General features: G+C 46.0%; 1 protein-coding gene and 1 long non-coding RNA gene across 17 annotated transcripts; both read left to right on the top strand.

Moving 5' to 3' along the window:
- Positions 1-3,106: 3,106 nt before the first annotated feature.
- Positions 3,107-12,445, top strand: LOC148002249 (uncharacterized). 3 transcript variants are annotated; one of them, XR_015634701.1, is made up of 5 exons: positions 3,107-3,347; positions 5,733-6,048; positions 8,190-8,380; positions 10,038-10,068; positions 12,361-12,445. It is a non-coding gene; the product is annotated as an uncharacterized LOC148002249 (long non-coding RNA). The 3 variants fall into 3 exon arrangements; XR_015634702.1 differs by lacking the exon at positions 12,361-12,445 and adding an exon at positions 8,516-8,707 and having other exon boundaries at positions 10,038-10,600; XR_015634703.1 differs by lacking the exons at positions 3,107-3,347; positions 12,361-12,445 and adding an exon at positions 4,957-5,290.
- On the top strand, positions 12,430-18,514 carry LOC134478844 (paired immunoglobulin-like type 2 receptor beta-2). Of its 14 annotated transcripts, none has more exons than XM_087579687.1 (5): positions 12,430-12,622; positions 12,927-13,301; positions 15,460-15,649; positions 17,624-17,654; positions 18,296-18,514. In XM_087579687.1, the coding sequence occupies exons 1-4, from the start codon at positions 12,574-12,576 to the stop codon at positions 17,634-17,636; spliced, it is 627 nt and encodes a 208-aa protein (XP_087435813.1). In that variant the 5' UTR covers positions 12,430-12,573; the 3' UTR covers positions 17,637-17,654; positions 18,296-18,514. The 14 variants fall into 14 exon arrangements, with proteins under 14 accessions (XP_087435813.1, XP_087435812.1, XP_087435810.1 ...); XM_087579686.1 differs by having other exon boundaries at positions 18,212-18,514; XM_087579684.1 differs by having other exon boundaries at positions 12,918-13,301.
- Positions 18,515-19,340: the final 826 nt, after the last annotated feature.

Below are 19,340 nucleotides of genomic sequence, written 5' to 3'. Positions count from 1 at the left end.
AGGCTTGAGCCTTTCCTCTCTGACCACTGTCTATTATGGAATAACCAACTTGCCCATAATATCAGACATTCTGAACGATGGGGTCTTGTCAAGAACTGGAGTCTGAAGAGTCACTGAGCCTGGTCTGAGGGAGGCCATGTTTGCTCAGGATGAAGACTGGGGATGGTCATGGAATCTGATCAGCTGTGAACAGTGCCTTGTTTTCTCTCTGTGTCTCAGTTCCTGGCTCTCTCTGTCTCTCTCTGTGTGTCTCTGTCTGTCTACCTGTCTCTCTGACTATCTGCCATGTCTTTCTGTCTCTGTCCATCTCTGTCACTGTTTCTGTCTCTCTCTGTCTCTCTCTGTCTGTCTGTCTCTCTCTCTCTCATCTGTGTGTGTGTGTGTGTGTGTGTGTGTGTGTGTGTGTGTGTGTGTGTCTATTATGAAGGTGGAGGGGAGGTAGAAAGACTCCGTTAGAAAGTGGAGCAGCTTTAGAGTCCCTGTCCAAGAAGCCCAGGGAGTTGGAAACTGTGCCAGAGGGAGAAGGCAAAGGCAGGAAGAGTTCACAGGCCTTGTCCTTCTCCCTGTCTTTCCCAGGGAACTCAGCAGGATATAGAAGAAGAAATGCCTATGGAATTAAGCAACCAGTTTTCTTCTCTGGAGTCCAGGGTGGCGCCATTGAGATCCCTTTTTCCTTCTGCTTCTCCTGGGAGTTGGTCAAGCATCCACAGATGAGCATAACCTGGAGATGGAAAGACTACCATGGGAAATTCATCTACAACGCCACTCTACCTTTCATTCATGATCAGTTCAAGGACGGGCTCATCCTGAACTGGGCACAGGGTCAGATATCTGGACTCCTCAGAATCCTTAACTTGAGGGAGAATGACCAGGCCACACACTTCTGTAACATCTGCCTGAGCACCACAGAAGATAGGAAGAGATGGCAGTGGATTCGTGGGACCCAACTCTCCATCATCCATGGTGAGCCACCAGGGCTCAGGCTTTGACAGCTGCAGCTTGCTTGTCCCCTAGATGTCACCTCAGTCTCCTCAACTTTGAGCTTTCTTTCACATCCCTTTCCCTTGGTCCTGCTAACACCTTTTCCAGCAGCATCTTTTCTGTATAATTGTGACAAGTCTTTCCTGACTCCTCTGCTCTTGTCTGTTATTCTCTGCTCAGGCAGAATCACACCTACTCCCTGAGCTTCAGCATGTGCCCTCCCCCTTATCTCAAACCTTTCCTCCCAGTGCAACTGCTGTCCTCCCCAAGTACACCCTTCCTTATGACCTCAAGTTGCATGAAAGTGTCCAGAATATGGCTAACACTCTTGGTTCTGTGGCAGGGCTCCAATTGGTCATGAGAGCCTGAATGGTGTTGTCTGTTGGTTTATGAATTTGTAATACTTTAGTAAATGTGGGATAATAAATTAATAATCAAGGAGCCATTCAGAGCAATACTAAGATCAAACCAGAAAAGCTCATTCTGAGAGCAGCAGAAGCTAGGAGTGTTCCCTCCTTCTCCAGTCTGCACATTCAGGTCCAAGAAGCCTGTACCACCCCCACCTCTGCCATTATTGAAGAAGTAATAACAAGATGACTGAATTACAGGTCTAATTTCCTTTTTCACCATAGAGACATATCCGTAACCTGTAATATCTTTTCATGCAAATGAAGCTTTCTCAGACCCTCAGCACAAGCCAATCATGTACATTCATCCTATAACCAATAATCATTTTGGACATTTCATATAGCCTCTGTTACTCCCAATAAATCACAGCTCTATCACTGAAAACCTCTCAGACAAGCCTGTTTCTCCACAGGACCCAATTCAGAAGACATCCTGTGAGTGAACAACCCTGGACAAACTTTGTTCCTATCCTTCCAGGACTGAGCTCAACTTTCCTGTCTCCATTAATGTCAGAAGAAGAACCAGTCCAGCAAATGACAGTCTCACTCCAAGCATCCTTCTCAGTATTTGTCTTGACCCTTTTCTCCCATATGTGATCTCTAAGAGCATGGCAGACTTTGTCCAGGATACAAGCCAGTGGGACAGGGGCAAGGACCAGGGTCCATATTGAGAATAACAGCCTGAGAATCAGGGTCCCCCTCTCCCTTATTCCATGCACGCTGCCATCTCATCCAGAAACTTGACCCCCCTCCTTCCATGCTTCACATTCAGTGACAGACAAAGGCATGTTTAAGCCCCATGCTGGGCTTTTCCTCAAAGGCCCAACTATACACACTAATTTTCTCATTTCCTGCCATGTTGATATTCTGGACTCCTATGTCAGTTCTTTTTTGCCATGTTCAGTCTGTCTTAACATTTTACAGTCAGCAGATCAGGTCCTAACAGAACACAGAAACTTTCCATTCTGACACATGCTTTATAGAATTCCTTCAAGCACAGTGTGTCATAGCTGCAGTGTGGCACCAATGAACTCCAGTCCACCAATCACAAGCCTCAAATGAGTATCATTTATGGGCCTTTGCTGAGGCATTTGGAAAATTATCCCCAATCCCATGAGACTAAATGGAGATAACTGGGGTCATAGAGTGGTCATCAAGGCCTGTTATGCCTAAAGTGAAGGGTCCTGGAATATTTTCCTTGTGTCTGCAGTGGTTGTCACCCAAGCCTCTTGAGGTTGAACTCAGCAGCACTGATGGGCATGGTGACCTTTGGAGCTGGGGTGGTGTTTTCTCTGAGCATCCCTGATGTGTTCATACAGAAAGATGCCATGATGGTCTGTGTAGTCATCCATAGTTGTCCATTTGCATCTCAACACCACAGGCAGCTGCACACAGAAAAGTGACCTAAATGCAGTTGCTCAAATGGTCATGTGACTTCACATGTCCACTTCCATTGTTCAATAGTGAAAAACCATAGATAGTCCCACAGCAATGATTCACACAGAGCCACCATTCTCAACACATAGGTGCTTATCCTTAATTGAATACATGTAGGGATACAGGATCTCTGATCTGCTACAGGGAACTTTATGGTTCACGCTGGGAGCAGAAGTTGACTTCTGCCCCGGCTAAACTTGTTTACAAGGTATGTCCTCTGGTCTGAGAGAAACAGTAGGAAAAAGTACTAGAGGAACTTGGGCATGAGAACAGGAAGTGGTGCGGTAGGCTGTAGCAGCTTCCTGTGACAAAAGCTTCAGGAGAGAATACTCTTCCCTTAGGGTGTTACAGCTCAGTAAAACAAGCAGCTGTCAGCGCCTGCACCGCCAGTGTGTGAATACCGGGCATAGGTCTGCGGGATTGAAAGAAAACACTTACACGGGTCACCTGTTTTCAGCAAGTGCCACCAAGGATTTACTGAGATCTCCTTATATACCAGAAGCAAAAGCCATGGAAAACAAGGCAGGTGAAAATCCCTAACCAGGAAAACAGGAAAAGTCTGTGTGGTGGAAAGTCCTGAGCCCAATCAGGGGCATAAACAACTTCTTAACAACAACAAGCAGGAAGGCTCGGTGGGGAGAAAGGGTGCCATGGAAAATCTGATCCCCAAATCAGGGGCTAAGAGCAGCTGCCAAGGGTGTAACCAATTTCTTGCTATAGCAGGCTAAAAGGCTCAGCGAGTGGAAAGGGAAACACCAAGGTAGGGCCCATAAAGCAGCCTCAGAGGGACTTTGGTGAAATAACTTATGTTCATTATTCCTTATGGATACAATCTTATAAATACATTGCGGTGGGATGGGGTCTAAAGGTAGATGATTTCTATTGGCTTGGTTTGAGATGTTAGGGATGCCCCATTTGCATGGGGATGGGCTTTGTCTATTGCTCCTTTGAGACAGATTGTCATAGTCCTCTCAATGTGGTTTCATGCTCATGTGTTTCAGTACAGCAATTGTAGGATTAATGTGGTTTCATGTCTGCTCTGCGACACAGATCGGGCTGCTCTGGGAAGCAGGATGGGGGAATTTGACCATGCTTACCACAGGCTACCACCTGGTTGTCTGTGGTAAATCGCGGTACAGCACTGTAGGTGTGGGGAAGCATGGTCTGAAGCAGGACATATCTGGAGCTGGCTCGGGAGTCCCCGGGCCTCCAAGGAGGTCAGAGCCTTTGGGTTCTCAGGCTCTTGTGCTGTAATGCCACGGAAGAGTAGAGAACACAATGGGGGTCCATAGGATGGATCTAGCCCAGGGCTGAGGGTGAAAAGGGAGAGCTGTGGCTAGCTGGTGCAGTATGGAGAGTCCTTGGCTAGAGGTTGGTGGCCTTGTTTTGTCTTCCTGGTAGAGATGCCTGTGAGTGCAGAGAGGCCTTCTATGGGAGATTCAATGATGATTCTGTAGGCAAAGGGTTTCTCTACAGCTCTCCATGGTGTATCCCAATGAAAAGAGATGGTCCATGGTTTTAAGACATTTATTGTCATGGCAGAAAGTGGATGAGTAAAACTCTACCCCACTTCTCAAGGTGGGCCTGTGATTAAGTACCTTTTTCAGGGAGAAGTGTCTGGTAAGGAAAGGTTCATTTGCTAAGCTGCTAGGCCTTTAGGTTCTTCCTTATAATGGAGATCTGTCTTGAGCCTATGTGACCTGTTTCATGCCCTTTACCTGTGGAAGGCTTGGGGCATTGCTCTTATGGGGTTGATAACCACAAATATATGGAGGACTATAGCTAGTGACTGTCCAAGTGTCCTGGGAGTCAGGCAAAGCTCCTACCATTTCTTTCAGTGTCCCTGAGGCCTCAAGCCTCCTGAACAGGAACCAGGGTTCCTTTCATCATCCCTCAAGCAATCTGGTTGGGAGTAGATTCAAACACCATTTTCAATTATGATAATTGCCTGGGTTGCTTAATCCTTTCAACCTTACCACATTTTCTTTGTGGTGGCACAATCCACTCCCCCACAATCACCTGCCACTGTCCTTCCACCACCCTCTCTAGCATCTCTTTCACTTTCTATAGGTCCCAGTCTGGGTGAGGTATTTTAGGGTTCCATCTGGGCTCTGGGTGTTGTCACTATGGAAGAGAAAGCAGGAAGTATGTGGGTAGGTGGTGTTACATGAACAAGGAAGAGAGGGATAGTTTTCATCCAGGACATTAAGTACTACATGAGGGGAGCCTGCAGTATGTGTTATCTAAGAGATGTTTCTGCAAAGGGAGGCATCAGAAATAAATAGGAAGGCTTGAACCTTTTCCTTCTCACCACTGTCTATTATGGAATAACCAACTTGCCCATAAAATCAGAGAGTCTGAACCCTGGTGTCTTGTCAAGAACTGGAGTCTGAAGCGTCACTGAGCCTGGTCTGAGGGAGGCAATGTTTGCTCAGGATGAAGACTGGGGATGGTCGTGGAATCTGGTCAGCTGTGAACAGTGCCTTGTTTTCTCTCTGTGTCTCAGTTCCTGGTTCTCTCTGTGTGTCTCTCTCTGTCTACCTGTGTCTTTGACTATCTGTCCATGTCTCTCTGTCTCTGTCTCTGTCTGTCTCTGTCTCTCTGTCTCTCGTGTGTGTGTGTGCGTGTGTGTGTGTGTATGTGTGTGTGTGTGTGTGTGTGTGTGTGTGTGTGTGTCTATTATGAAGGTGGAGGGGAGGTAGAAAGACTCCTTTAGAAAGTGGAGTAGCTTTAGAGTCCCTGTCCAAGAAGCCCAGGGAGTTGGAAACTGTGCCAGAGGGAGCAGGCAAAGACAGCAAGAGTTCACTGGACTTGTCCTTCACCCTGTCTTTTCCAGGGAACTCAGCAGGATACAGAAGAAAAAATGCCAATGGAATTAACCAACCAGCTCTCTTCTCTGTATTCCAGGGTGGCTCCATTGAGATCCCTTTTTCCTTCTGCTTCTGCTGGGAGTTGGCCAAGTATCCACAGATGAGCATAGCCTGGAGATGGAAAGACTACCATGGAAAATTCATCTACAACTCCACTCTACCTTTCATTCATGAGCACTTCGAGGACAGGCTCATTCTGAACTAGACAAAGAGTTAGATATCTGGACTCCTCAGAATCCTTAACTTGAGGGAGAATGACCAGGCCACACACTTCTGTAACATCTGCCTGAGCACCACAGAAGATAGGAAGAGATGGCAGTCGATTCCTGGGGCCCAACTCTCCATCGTCCATGGTAAGCCACCATGGCTCAGGCTTTGACACCTGCAGCTTGCTTTCCTCTAGATGTCACCTCAGCTTCCACAGCTTTGAGCTTTCTTTCACATCCCTTTCCCTTGGCCCTGCTAACACCTCTTCAAGCAGCATCTTTTCTGTATAATCGTGACAAGTCTTTCCTGACTCCTCTGCTCTTGTCTGTTATTCTCTATTCAGACAGATCCACACCTACTCCCTGAGCTTCAGCATGTGCCCTCCCCCTTATCTCAAACCTTTCCTCCCAGTGCAACTGCTGTCCTCCCCAGGTACACCTTTCCATATGACCTCAAGTTGCATGAAAGTGTCCAGAATATGGCTAACACTCTTGGTCCTGTGGCAGAGCTCCAATTGTTCCCTGTGTGCAGCATCTCCACACAGTTTGACCTAAACCCTGAACATATAGTGGGTACCACTGGATCATTTTGGTATATTCTGGTCTACGTGTACCTGCATCTGTCTCCGCAGTCCCTCATTATCCCTCCCTGTTCCCCAGGACACATTTGTCATTTCTCCCTATCTACTGTCCTGTCTCCTCTCAGTTTTCCAACTTTCCATTTCCCTCCCTTCCCCTCCCCTCTCTCATACAAGACAGCAGACTCTTCAAGTATAACGTCCCCATTTACATGATTTGGATGTTTTGTCTTTTGATCCCTGTGGTCTTTGTAAGCAGATGTAACCGCATTCTCCCCATGGAACCCTGAGGCCAAGCCTAGTCACTGTGTGGTCCTACACATGGCCCTACAGCACCTGGGGATGCTCTCAGCTGTCAGTGTTTATCAGGACCTTACTCAGTGGCTCTTGTTATCATTGTTGTTTGTTTGTGTGCTTATGTTTTTGTAAGGCAGGGTCTTAGCATTTATTTCGACTGTCCTTATACTCAGTATGTAGACAGGCTGGCCTGGAACTCAGATAAATCTGTTTTGAATCTGCCTCATAAGTGCTAACATTAGCTTATGATCACATCAATGTCCACATACAAGAGGGATACCTGTAGTTTCATCATTTGTGCAGGCTACAGCTGACATTGACCTAATGCAAACTCAAACCACAGTTTTTAGGGTTTACGGGACAGAGAGAACATAGCTGTTTCCGGAGTCAGCTTTCCTAATGCTGCCATACTTTAACACAGTTCCTCATGTTGTGACACCAAAAAAAAAAAACAAAAACAAAAACAAAAACAAAAGCAAAAACAAAAACAAAACACTATCATGTGCTATTTTATAATTCTTACTTTACTACTGTTATGAGTTATAGTGTAAATATCTGATATGCCAGATACCTGTTTTGTACCCCAGTGAGATACTTACATACTGTTTGAGAACTGCTGGTCTATGATGTTTGTAGAGTAAAGGAATGACCTCTGCCCTGCACTGAGCTGTTTTGTACAGCTTAAATGATATAGTTTCTATTATACGCACTTTGTATATAGTATGTGTGAACATCTGGGTCTATTAAGCTGTGTGTGTGTGTGTGTGTGTGTGTGTGTGTGTGTGTGTGCCCATATGTGTGCACATTTGTTCATCTACACGTGGAGGCTAGAGGAGATTCTAAGGTCTCATCTGTTTAATTTTGGTCCAGGTTCTCTCACTGCCTTGAAATTCCCCAAGGACACTAGGTTGCCTGGCCGGTGAGTCACAGGGACAATCCTAATTCCACCGTCAAAGTACTAGGATTACAGCTTACTCTGCTCTGTTTGGTGTGGAACTAGACAGGCTGGCTGTCAGCTCACAGAGTTCTGGTTGCTTCTGCCTCTGGGCTGGGATTAAAGGTTTAGGTGGTTCTTCATATGGATATTCAAGATCAAACTCAGGTTCTAAGATTCAAGTAGAATGTGGACGGTTCATTCAGTTACTTACTTAAGTTTACATCAAAATTCACTGTATTTCTCTGGCTTAGTTATTTGTGACCCAATAAAAATCTGTGGACACACAGCCAGGACAGTTGGGAACTGAGAATTTGAGCTTGCTGTCCTTGAGTCTCAGTCTCAAGGATGTGTTTCCTGTTCTGTGTCAACATCTGACAGCTGTTTCCCATTTCACATCGTACAGAGCAGACAAGATGTGAAAGTCACCCATCCTCCCTCATTCAGGGAAGGTCTGCTCACTTCTCATCTCTCCATAGCACTCAGCACCACCATGAGGATCCCCTACATCATCTCTTCTGCAGTCTTCACAACTGGTCTGGAGGACACAGGAGGTCAGATGAATCATTCACTGCCGAATCTGGTAGCCATAGATGGGATGATCATGGCAAAATGTTGTGGCCACCTTCCCCATCTACGGGTGGATGATCTTTCTGTTGTGGAAGCAAAGGTAAGTGGTCCATGACAGGCCTCATCTGAACTTCCCACTGGGAGTGTTCTCAGCAGTGGGAGATGGAGAATGGCAGACTTGTGCAGGGAACAGTAACGAGAACAAAATAAGTGAAATGTGCCTGAACTTGACAAGGACTGCATCTATGAAGCCTGTTGTCCTTCCTGACCACCTGGAAATTAGAGGAACAAATGCAGATGAACACAGAGCCTGCTCCTAAGGAATTCAAGGAGGCATGCAGGAGTCTCAGGGGCTGACTGCACATCTGGAATGAGCTGTGGCTCCTAAGGAATATCTGAGAGTAGACCAGCATTTGCAGACAACATGGTAAGGGCATTGATACATATAAAAAGTAACACCTCTTTTCGTTGGGCATGTGTCACTAGAATGGAAAGTAATAGACCCATAAACAGAAAGAAATCTATATGCAGAACCTATCACTACAACAAGAGAAAGAGTTGGACACTAGAAATCTAATCCTCTTGAGCAAAAATATGAAACACCTATTGCAGGGTCTCAGTTGAAGTGATTGCCCCACGAAGAGGGACATGAGTATCCCATAAACCACATAAAGAGTTGTCAGATACTTGGACAGGCAGAGACACTATGATTCCTGGGGATCACTGTGCTGTAAGCCTTACCTTGTGGGTGAGAACTATGACTGTCCTGTCTCAAAATCATGAGAGAACGTCTCCCAAAGGACAATGTCAAGGTTTTCCTCTACCATCCACATGTGTCTGCACATATGCAAATATACACAAGTGTCTCTTAAAGTAAATTTTAAGAAACACTGGAGAAATATTTTAAATGTAGTGATATTTGCAGAATGGCAAATTTTATACATGAAGTTCTGACAACACACATGCACACACACACACACACACACATAGCTAAAAATACAATGAATTTCCTGTTTGAAATACAAATGCATTTCTGTAAAAATAAATTATTTGTCTTCAAACATTCATGGTTACTCTAAGAAATAAAAATGGGGACACAGAGGGGGACACAATAATCTCAGCCGGAGGATAATGCAGAGTGGTTCAAGGTTATCTACAGTTGCATAGCACCATGGGTCACTAGGCTCCAAAGACCTTGTACACACATTACAAGACTCAAGTGTGGACTGAGGTCATAGTGGATTTAAAGCCGTGGGACCTAGAAGACTAAACAATAAGGACCTATATGCATGAATGGTAGAGGGTTTGCAAATACCATTTAACAATGTTAAATATTAAGTAGAAAAACTTAGAGGAGGGAGACCAGCAGTCTAAGAGACAGTAGAAGCCTGACTCGGATCCATAACCTGAGGCTGAAACTGCAGGGTGGCAGCAGACATGGTGACACTTGGTGAGTGCAGAGCAGAGAAGGCATGAAAGGGTCAAGAGGTCAGACGAGGGGGAGGGTGGGAAAGGGAGATGGGAGATGGACATGGGTCAGTGGACCAGTAGAGTTTTCCTTTGATTTGCTGTGTTGTACAGAAGGTCAGCTGAACGCTACCTTCGGGACCTACTGATTCTCAGACCTGTCCCTGATGGCTGCAGCAGAGCTCTTTCTGGTCTTGGGCCCCTCATGTTGTCTGACCACAGAGAACAGCTGAAAGGCAGGACTGAGAACGAGTCTGGCTGACACACTCACACAGTTTCTTCTCCTACAGGGCAGCAGAGGAAAGACTAAACCCCAGACAGGTGAGTCATCCCAAGGGGCAGCTGAGGATCCGTTGGGAAGTTTATCCTGAAAGGCATGCAAGCGAGAAGGAAAGATGATTCAGCCAGAAATGCATGGGACATGGGTAGAAAGACCTGAGTTTGATACTGAGCTTATACATTATAACCCAGGGAAGTGCCTTAAATTTGTAATTGCAGCTCTGGACAAGCAAGAGACAGGCAGAGTCATGGTTTTGCTATCCATGTATTCTAGCCTAATTGATTAGTTCCAGGGCTAATGAAAGATCCCTTTTAAGAAAGGGGAAATTTCTCAAGGTGATAAAGTAGTCATACTCTATATTAATTTGAAGTGAAGTATTTTGAATTATGTATTAATTGAAAAACAATAGTGTGTGTCATTGGGAAATGTAATCAGCTGCCTAGCACAGTGACCTGGGTGTGATTCCAGGGAACCCAAATTGTACACAGAGAACACTGACTTTGGACAATTGTCCTCTGCTTCTCAGGCTTGCTCACATGCTCCTGGTGAGATATTGTCTATATGTCCCCAGCTAACAGACCTCCAGGTGCCAGTTTCTCTCACCAGGGAAGAGAGTGCATCAAAGTAGTAATTGGTGAACCCATATCAGCATCCTACACCTTCAAATTCATGTTCTTGTGAATCAGAACATGCATGGCTGCAGGACTGTTCTGAAAAACATTCTTGAGCAGGGATAGCAAGATAACCCCACTTCTGCCATATGGGTTCGATGACCTGTCCTCAGAACCCAAGTCATCCTGTCTGTCTTTGGTCCTGAGAGCCCAACTGTGCTGTTCTCTCTTTGCTCATGGAGCTAATGATACTTTTTAGTAAAAGAGGGATCGGAAATTCAGGCAACTCAGGGAGCTATTTCAGAGCAAGGCTGAGGTGTAGATGTGTCCAAACCCTGAAAATCTTATCCTGACACCAGCTGAGTTAGGACAGGTCTGCAAATTCAGGAGCAAGAAGCAAGGCTTGGGCCTTGGAACCAGATACCACTTGGAACCAGATACTACACCCCACAAGGTGTAGACCCTTGTGGTAGTCATGGAAAAAGATGGCTGAATTACAGGTCTATCTTTCTCTTGGGCTATAAGGACAGGTCGAGCAAGCACACTGAATTTCTCTTCATGCAAATGAAGCTTTCAAGAACCTATCACACAGAAAGTTTCATATAACCCTTGTTACCCCCATTTCTGAGTTTGCTGCTCGGGCCTTGGAACCAGATTTGATCTCTAGTGTCCATGTAAAGAGACCAGCAAAACCTTTAATTTTAACAAAAGTGACAGAGGCAGGCAGAGCTCTGTGAGTGGACAGTTAGCCTGGTCTATGTGTCTAGTTCCACACCAAACAGAGCTGAGTGAGCTCTAATCCTAGGACTGAGGAAGTACAGACAGGCTTGTCTGTCCAGCTCACTGGCCAGTCAATCTAGTGTCCATGGGAAACTTGAAGTCAGTGAGAGAGAGCCTGATCCAAGAAATGAGGAGGATGAGACCTTAGGCTCTCCTCTAGCCTCAACATGCCTAAACCAATGCATGCACACAAAGACAGATACACAGAGACACACGGACATAGACACACATACAGGGATGCACACAGAGAGACATAAACTCAGATACACAGACACACCTATAGAAAGACTTATACATAGACACACACAAGATACACACAAACACACACACATACACACACACACACACACATACACACACACACTGGTACATACACCCAAAGAGACATACAGACACAGATTCTTACACAGACACACACACACTCACATGCACACACATGCACACACAGATACACATCTGATGTAACAGATCCACATGTTCACACACACAGGATACACCAGAATGTGTAAAAGAACTATGAAACAGCCATATGTGTAAAGCTCAGTTAAGAGCAGAATACAATCCTTTGCTTCATGCACATCACACCCCTTCTGCTCACATTTCTGGTCAAAGAGGAACCTGCCTGGAGCCCTCAGAATACAGGAAGTGATGAGCAATCTGGAATAGACTACTTCCAGTTTCTGCCTGCACCCTGCGCTGACCCTTAACCACTGCTATCTGTACCCGAATACCCCTGGGAGAGAGCTGGTTTCTCAGTAGGGCTGACATTCAGAATTACAGGAGAGTTAGGCCACTGTCAGAGAGAGAAAGACCAGCTCAAACCAGAGAGGAGAACTAGCTATGACAAGGGCTAGGATATGTCTCCCAACCAGGAGTGGGGGCTGGGCAAAGAACCCTGTCATGTTGTCAGTAACCACAAGGGTGGATATTTTGCAACATCAGAAGAGCAGAAGCCAGATCAGTAAAGGAAGTTGCTGGCCACAAGGAGGTGGAGATGGTCCTGCTCAACTCAGTCTTCCACTTGAGAATGTCTGAGCGTGTGTTTTTATTTACCCTGATTCTCTCTGGACTGCTGAGTGCCCCAGTGTCCCTAGACAGGGCAACCTCGACTTCCTGACGGCCCTGCTGGTCTCACTTCCTGGAAGAAATCTGGCTATGGCTCGGCTTCTCCTTCTTTTGTTGTCGGCATCATATCTGCACACTGGTGAGTGGTGGGGCCCTCATTAGCAGGGACTGAACCAGAGGAGGGGACAGAATGGTGGGGAAAAGTGGGTGTCTTGTGAACAGTGTCTGGTAGAGGAACCAGCCAGGACTCTCTGCCCCAAGAGATCAACACTCAGAGTGATCACAACCCAACCCTTCCCTCTTTTTTCTGTCTCCCTAGCCATAGGGACAGTCCTGCCCTGTGTCCCACCCCTCCCTTCAGATGAAGTCTCAGGATGCTCAGGGTTGTCCTTTAAATCCCTGCAGTGGCTTCAGACTCTCCCTGTCCTTCCCAGGGAACTCAGCAGGATATCAAAAAAAGAATGACTTTGGTGTCGACCAACCAGATGTCCTCTCTGGAGTCCAAGGTGGCTCCATCGAGATCCCCTTTTCCTTCTACTTCCCCTGGAAGTTGGCCAAGGATCCTCAGATGAGCATAGCCTGGAGATGGAAGCACTTCCATGGGGAATTCATCTATAACTCCACCCGGCCTTTCCTTCATGAGCATTTTAAGGGCCGGCTCATCATGATTTGGACACAGGGTCAGACATCTGGTGTCCTCAGAATCCTGAACTTGAAGGACAATGATCAGACCACATACTTCTGTCGAGTTATTCTGCAAACAACAGAAGGCATGAATTCGTTGCAGTCAATCTCTGGCACCAATCTCATCATTCATGGTGAGTCACCATGACTCAGGCTTTGACACCTGTGGCTTCCTGGTTCCCTAGATATCACATCAGGGTCCACATGTCTGAGCTTCCTTTCATATTCCTTTCCCTCGGCTCTGCCCAAACATCTGCCACCAGCATCTTTCCTTGCAGTTGGGAGAAGTCTTTGCTGCCCCTATATCTGTCATCCTCTGCTCAGACAGAATCAGACAGGACTCGAGGCTTCAGTACCCCATAGTTCACACCCTTATTGTCCCAAAACTAACTACAGTCCTGCCCTCTTTCACCTGTGACCTCAAGGTGAATATAAATCTCCAGGATGGAGCCGACTCTCTTGTTTTTATGGCAGGGCTCTAGTTGGTACCTATGTGCAGCATCCTCACATAGCTCCAATGTCAGCACAGAACATATAGTAGGAGCCATTGGATGTTCTGGTGTTCTCAGGCCTAACTGGAACTGCCACATGTCACCATAGTCCCTCATTTCACCTCACAGATCCCCAGGACACACCTACCTTCTCTCCCCAGTCTCTTCAGTCATTAGAACATGATTAAGAAATTGTTTCCATTTCCATAATGTGGCTGCTCTGTCTTCTGATTCCTCCAGCCCCTCTGATGCTGAAGGAACTGGAGTACCCTGGATTGGGAGCCCTGAGCCCATTGTAGTGACTTGTGTTCCTGCATAGGGACCAAGAGAATCTGGGTCCTGTGTGTTGCTGCATTGTTTCCTTCAACCTTTCTCTGTTGCTCCCCACACCCCCACTTTCTTAAATATGAGTACTTCTTTATTTCCTGTTTCCTTCCTATCTTGTTTATTTATTTTATATCAGTTTCTCAACTTGTAGCCCTGGCATTTCCAATACTCAGTATATAGACCCATCTGGTCTCAAACTCACACAGATCTGCCTTGCCTCTGCCTCCTGATTGTGGACAGTAGAGCATGTGCCACCACATGCAGAGGTGCCTCCTGACTGTCCTAAGCCAAACTATGAGAGGACGTGTACAGCACAGTTACCTGTGCAGGCTCCAGCTACCATGTTGACCTGTACTAGAGTTTGATAGCTGCTGCCTGAAGGTAGACAGATAGGAACCATTTAATGTATGTGTCTAGTTTAGTCATTCTCTAATTTCCTAAAGCTGCAAATCTTTTATACCGTTCTTCATGTTCTGGAGACCCACATGCCTAAAAGTATATCATTGGTACTTCATAACTTTAATTATCCTATTTTTATGAATCACAATGAAATACCTGAAATGAGTGATACCTGATATGTAATCCATGATGGATAATGATGCACAGGTCAAAAACCCCTGAGATAGAATTGGCAAATAGGTAAATATCTCAGTTATGTGTTTCAAGCAAAGGAATGTATTGTGTCCTGGAGAGAGCTGCACACAAAAAGCTAAAATTGCGTTTTTTCTTTTACACATTTTGGCATATTCAGTGTGTATGAACATGTGCATCTGTAAAGGCAGATGTGTGTGTGTGTGTGTGTGTGTGTGTGTGTGTGTGTGTGTACATATGTTTATGTATGTAGTTGCTAGAAGATATCCAAAGGTCACATCCACCTTACTTTGGGGGACAAGCTTTCTCACTGGCTTTAATTAAATTTTTCATGGAGGCTAGGTTGGCAGGCCAGTGAGCCACAGGGACACGTCTGTCTCCACCTCTTCAGCATTAGAATTACAGCTCCCTTGGCTCCGTTTGACATGGAACTAGACACACAGACCAGGTCACCTGCCCATTCCCAGGGCTCTGCCTGCCTCTGTCTCTTGGGCTAGGATCAAGGGTCATGCACACTTCATCAGGTTCTTGGTACTGATATTGGGGACCAAACTCAGGTTCTTGGGTCCAAGCAGCAAACTCACTACGAACTAACCATATGTGTATGTTACATACATTTAAGCAAAAAAAAAATTGCTGTATTTTTTCTAACTTAGTTATCTGTGAGCCAATGAAAATTTGTGAACACACAGCAAGGACAGTTGGGGACTGTGGATCTGAACTTACTCTTCTGGAGCCTCAGCCTTAAGCATGTGTTCCCTTCCTTGTGTGAACTTCTAACAGCTGTTCTGCATCCCACATCCAACCGAGGAGACAAGGTGTGACACTCACCCATTCCTCACCTCATTCAGGGAGGATTTTCTCACTTATCATCTCTCCACAGCTCTCAATACTACCATGGGGAGCCCCTCTATCATCCCCTCTGCAGTCCCCACAGCTGGCCTGGAGGACAAAAGGGACCAGAGGAATCCTTCACTGCTGAACCTGGGAGCCATGGTTGGGATGGTCTTGGCCAAAGTTGTGGTCATCATCCCCCTGTATGGATGGATGATCTTCCTGTGGTGGAAGCAAAGGTAAGTGGTCCAGGAGAGGCCTCACCCGAGCTTCCCCATGGGGAGTGTTCTTAGCTGTGGGAGGTGGAGAAGGGTAGGGAACAGTAAAGAGAACAGAAGGAGGGAAATTTGCCTGAACTCCTCAAGAACTGCATGGAGCCTGCTTTCCTTCCTGACCACCTGGAAATCAGATGAGGAAATGCAGATGAACACAGTGCCTGCTCCTAGGGAATTCAAGTAGGCACACAGGAACCTCAGGGGTGACTGTTTGTCTGCTGTAGAAGAAATGAGGGTAGACCAGCTTTTGCAGACAACCTGTTACAGGAAGTGATATGTATAAGTAGAGACACCTCTTTGACTTGGGCATGTGTAACTAAAATGGAAATTAATGGACACAGAAAGAGAAAGAAATGTGTATGGAGAACTTAACACTACAACAAGCAAAACAGTTGGACACTAGAAATCTCACCCTCCTCAGCGAAATCATGAAACACCCCTTGGAGTGTCTCAGTTGAAGTGATTTTTCCACAGTCACATGAGCATCATCCCAGGAGCCATATAAAAAATTGTCAGCCTGGTCTCTAACCTCATAGGTAGCAATGAATAGCCTAGTAAGAGCACCAGTGGAAGGGGAAGCCCTTGGTCCTGCCAAGACTGAACACCCAGTGAACGTGATTTTTGGGGGGAGAGTGGTAATGGGGAGGGGAAGCCCATAACGAAGGGGAGGGGGAAGGGTTAGGGGGATGTTGGTTAGGAAACCGGGAAGGGGAATAATAATTGAAATGTAAATAAGAAATACTCAAGTTATTTAAAAAAAAAAGAGTTGTCAGATGCTAGGACAGCCTGATACACTAGGATCCTTGTGGCTCCCTATTCTGCCCACCTTACCTACTGGGCGCGACCAATGACTGACCTGTCTCACAATCCAGAGAGGAGAGACAGCTCCTAAAGGAAAATGCCCATGGTTGTCCTCCAGCAGCATGTGAGTGTTCACATTTGCAAATATTCACATGTGGTTATGCTCTGTTCAAAGTACATTTTACAAAAAGACTAGAGAAGTACTCTAAATTCAAGCGTATTGGCAGAACGGAAAATTTTATACGTTATGTCCCTACAAAACACACACATACACCACACACAAACAGACACACACACACTTGAAAATACAATGTTCTTTTTCAAAATCCCATTACATTTTTGTATAAATATATTATTTGTCTTCAAATATTCATGGGTACTCTAAGAAATAAAAATGGGGACACAGAGGAGGACAAAAAATTCCAGCCATTGGGAAATCCAGAGAGGGGAATCAGGGGTTCAAGTCTATGTACAGTTACATAGCAAGCTGCAGGCCACTGGGCTCCAAATGTCTTGTACACCCAACACAAGACCTACATGTGAACTGAGGTCAGAGTTGACTTAAAACTGTTGGGACTACAGGATATGGATAGAGATGCATAGATGGTGGAGTGTAATGGAAGTTTACAAATGAACATTTAAATGTGCATCCCACTGTTTCAGACAGGCTCTGCCCTGTGTTCCTGTAAGTAGAACTGAGAGGTGGAAGAGCAGCAGCCTGAACGACCGCAGAAGTCTGACTGGGATTAAATCCCTGAGTCTGAAACTGCAGGATGCAGCAGCCCACACTGAGAGGGACAGCTAGAAAGCAAGGTTTCAGGGAGGCAAGAGGGAGACACAGTGAGTGCAGAGCAGAGAAGGCAGAGATGTGTCAAGAAATTAGAGTAGGGACAAGGACTGAAAGGGAGACAGGATATGGGTGAGTTCACTAGTAGTCATCTGACATGCTGTGTTGTAGAGAAATTAGGCTGATTCCTGGTGTCAGGTCCTGCAGATTCTCAGACCGGTGCCTGCCTGGATGTAGCAGACATGTGTGATGCCCTCAACCCCTCCTGTTGTCTGCATACAGAGAACAGCTGAGAGGCAGGATTGAGAACCAATGTGGCTGACCCACTGACACAATTTCTTCTCCTACAGGCCAGCAGCATAAAGACTAAACTCTAGTAAGGTGAGTGCCTGTCATCTCAAGGGACAGACGAGGAGCTGCTGGGAAGTTCATTATGAGAAGCATGGAAGGGAGCCCGAGCGATGATTCTGTCAGAAACACATGGCACAGGGGTAGGAGGACCTGAGTTTGATGGATCAGGAGCTTGCACCCAGGGATGTGGCATGAATTTGCAATCCCAGCCCTGGTCGAGCAAGAGACAGGCAGAGACAGATTGGCTGAACACCAAGTATAGGACACTTGGTGAGTTCCAGGCCTGTGAAAGATTGTGTCTTTAAAAATTAGGGGGATTGCTCAAGGTGATAAATCATGCACATAACATTTTCTAAATTGATTTTTCCTGAAGTATTTTAAATTACACATGAAGGAAGAAAAATAGTACATGCCAGTGAGCTAGCTCAGTGGGAAACGGAGTCTGCTGCCTAGCCCAGTGACCTGGGAATGATTTCTGCGGACCCAAATGGTACACAGAGAACACTGACTCTGGACATCTGTCATCTGTCTCTCCTGTTGCCCACCAGATGCTGGTAACAAATAATTTTGTATTCCTCAACTAACAGGCTCCTCAGTGCTAGGATCTCTCATCAGGGAGGTGAATTTACATCAAAGTAGTTGTTGGTGATTACACACCCTGCATCCCACAGCCTTCCATGTCTTCTCGCTGGGAGTCAGTCATCATGGCTGCAGGATTCTCCTGTGAAAATCATTCTTGGATAACTCCCACTTCTGCCATGGGGACTCAGACATGCTCTCCTTGGAACCATGGACCTCCTGTGTGTCTCTGGGCCTGAGACCCTGACTGTGCTGTTCTCTCTCTGTTCATGGAGTTATTGACACTGTTAATAAATATCTTACTCCCACAATCCATCTCAGTTTCTCTCCTGAGCCCCCATCCTTTTCCCTTCCTGACACTTCTTAGAGAGTGTAGACTGTGTCTAGGGTGCAGGTCACTGGGATAGGTGTAAGGGCCATGGTCTTCATTGAAACCCACAGCCTGACAATCAGATTTCTCCTCTTCCTACTCTCTGGATGCTGACATCTCATCCAGAGGCACCCCTCCCCACATGCTTCACATCAAGTGTCAGAGCATGGCTTGCTTGAGTCCCATGTTGAGCTTTCTTTACTCACAAGCCCAATTGTATGCCCTCACTTTCTCATTTCCTTCCATGTTGACGTTCTGCACTCTCGGTTCTCTCCTAAAATGGGAAATTTGTCCCAAGTCCAGTCTGTCCTAATATGTGATAGTCAGCAGGTCACCTTATAATAAAAATTTGTGGGTACAGAGGAAACCATCCACAGTGATCCAGAAGGAATGAAACCATGCTTCTCATGACAGAAGAATTTTATGTCCATGCTCCATAGAGATCTACCAACCATAGTGAGCCATAAACGAAGAGGTATGGATACAGCTCCAGTTCTCCAATCACAAGCCTTCAATGAATATCTTCCATGGGCCCATTCTTGGTCATTGGGAAGTCGTTTGGTCATGAGGAGGTCACCAAAACTGATGTGGCTAAAGTGAAGTGTCCTGGAACAGCTGTGAGATGTCTACTGTGGTTGTGACTGCATCCTAGCCCCTGAGACTGAACTCTGCAGCTCTAAGGGGCATGGTGATATTGGGAATTCCTGGTGTGTTTACACAGATGGCTGCCAAGATGCTGGTCTGTCCAGTCCTCTCAAGGAGGTTCA

This window comes from Rattus norvegicus, chromosome 12 (assembly GCF_021556685.1).
Source record: "Rattus norvegicus strain SHRSP/BbbUtx chromosome 12, alternate assembly SHRSP_T2T, whole genome shotgun sequence".
NCBI lineage: Eukaryota > Metazoa > Chordata > Mammalia > Rodentia > Muridae > Rattus > Rattus norvegicus.
This window is presented reverse-complemented; position numbering and strand designations above follow the sequence as displayed.

Bases quoted from the DNA above. Each gene is read 5' to 3' on its own strand.
- LOC134478844 (XM_087579680.1), top strand. From the start codon at position 12,574: ATGGCTCGGCTTCTCCTTCTTTTGTTGTCGGCATCATATCTGCACACT. The intron at 12,623-12,917 runs GTGAGTGGTGGG...TGTCCTTCCCAG, and splicing joins GGCATCATATCTGCACACTG to GGAACTCAGCAGGATATCAA. The intron at 13,302-15,459 runs GTGAGTCACCAT...ATCTCTCCACAG, and splicing joins CACCAATCTCATCATTCATG to CTCTCAATACTACCATGGGG.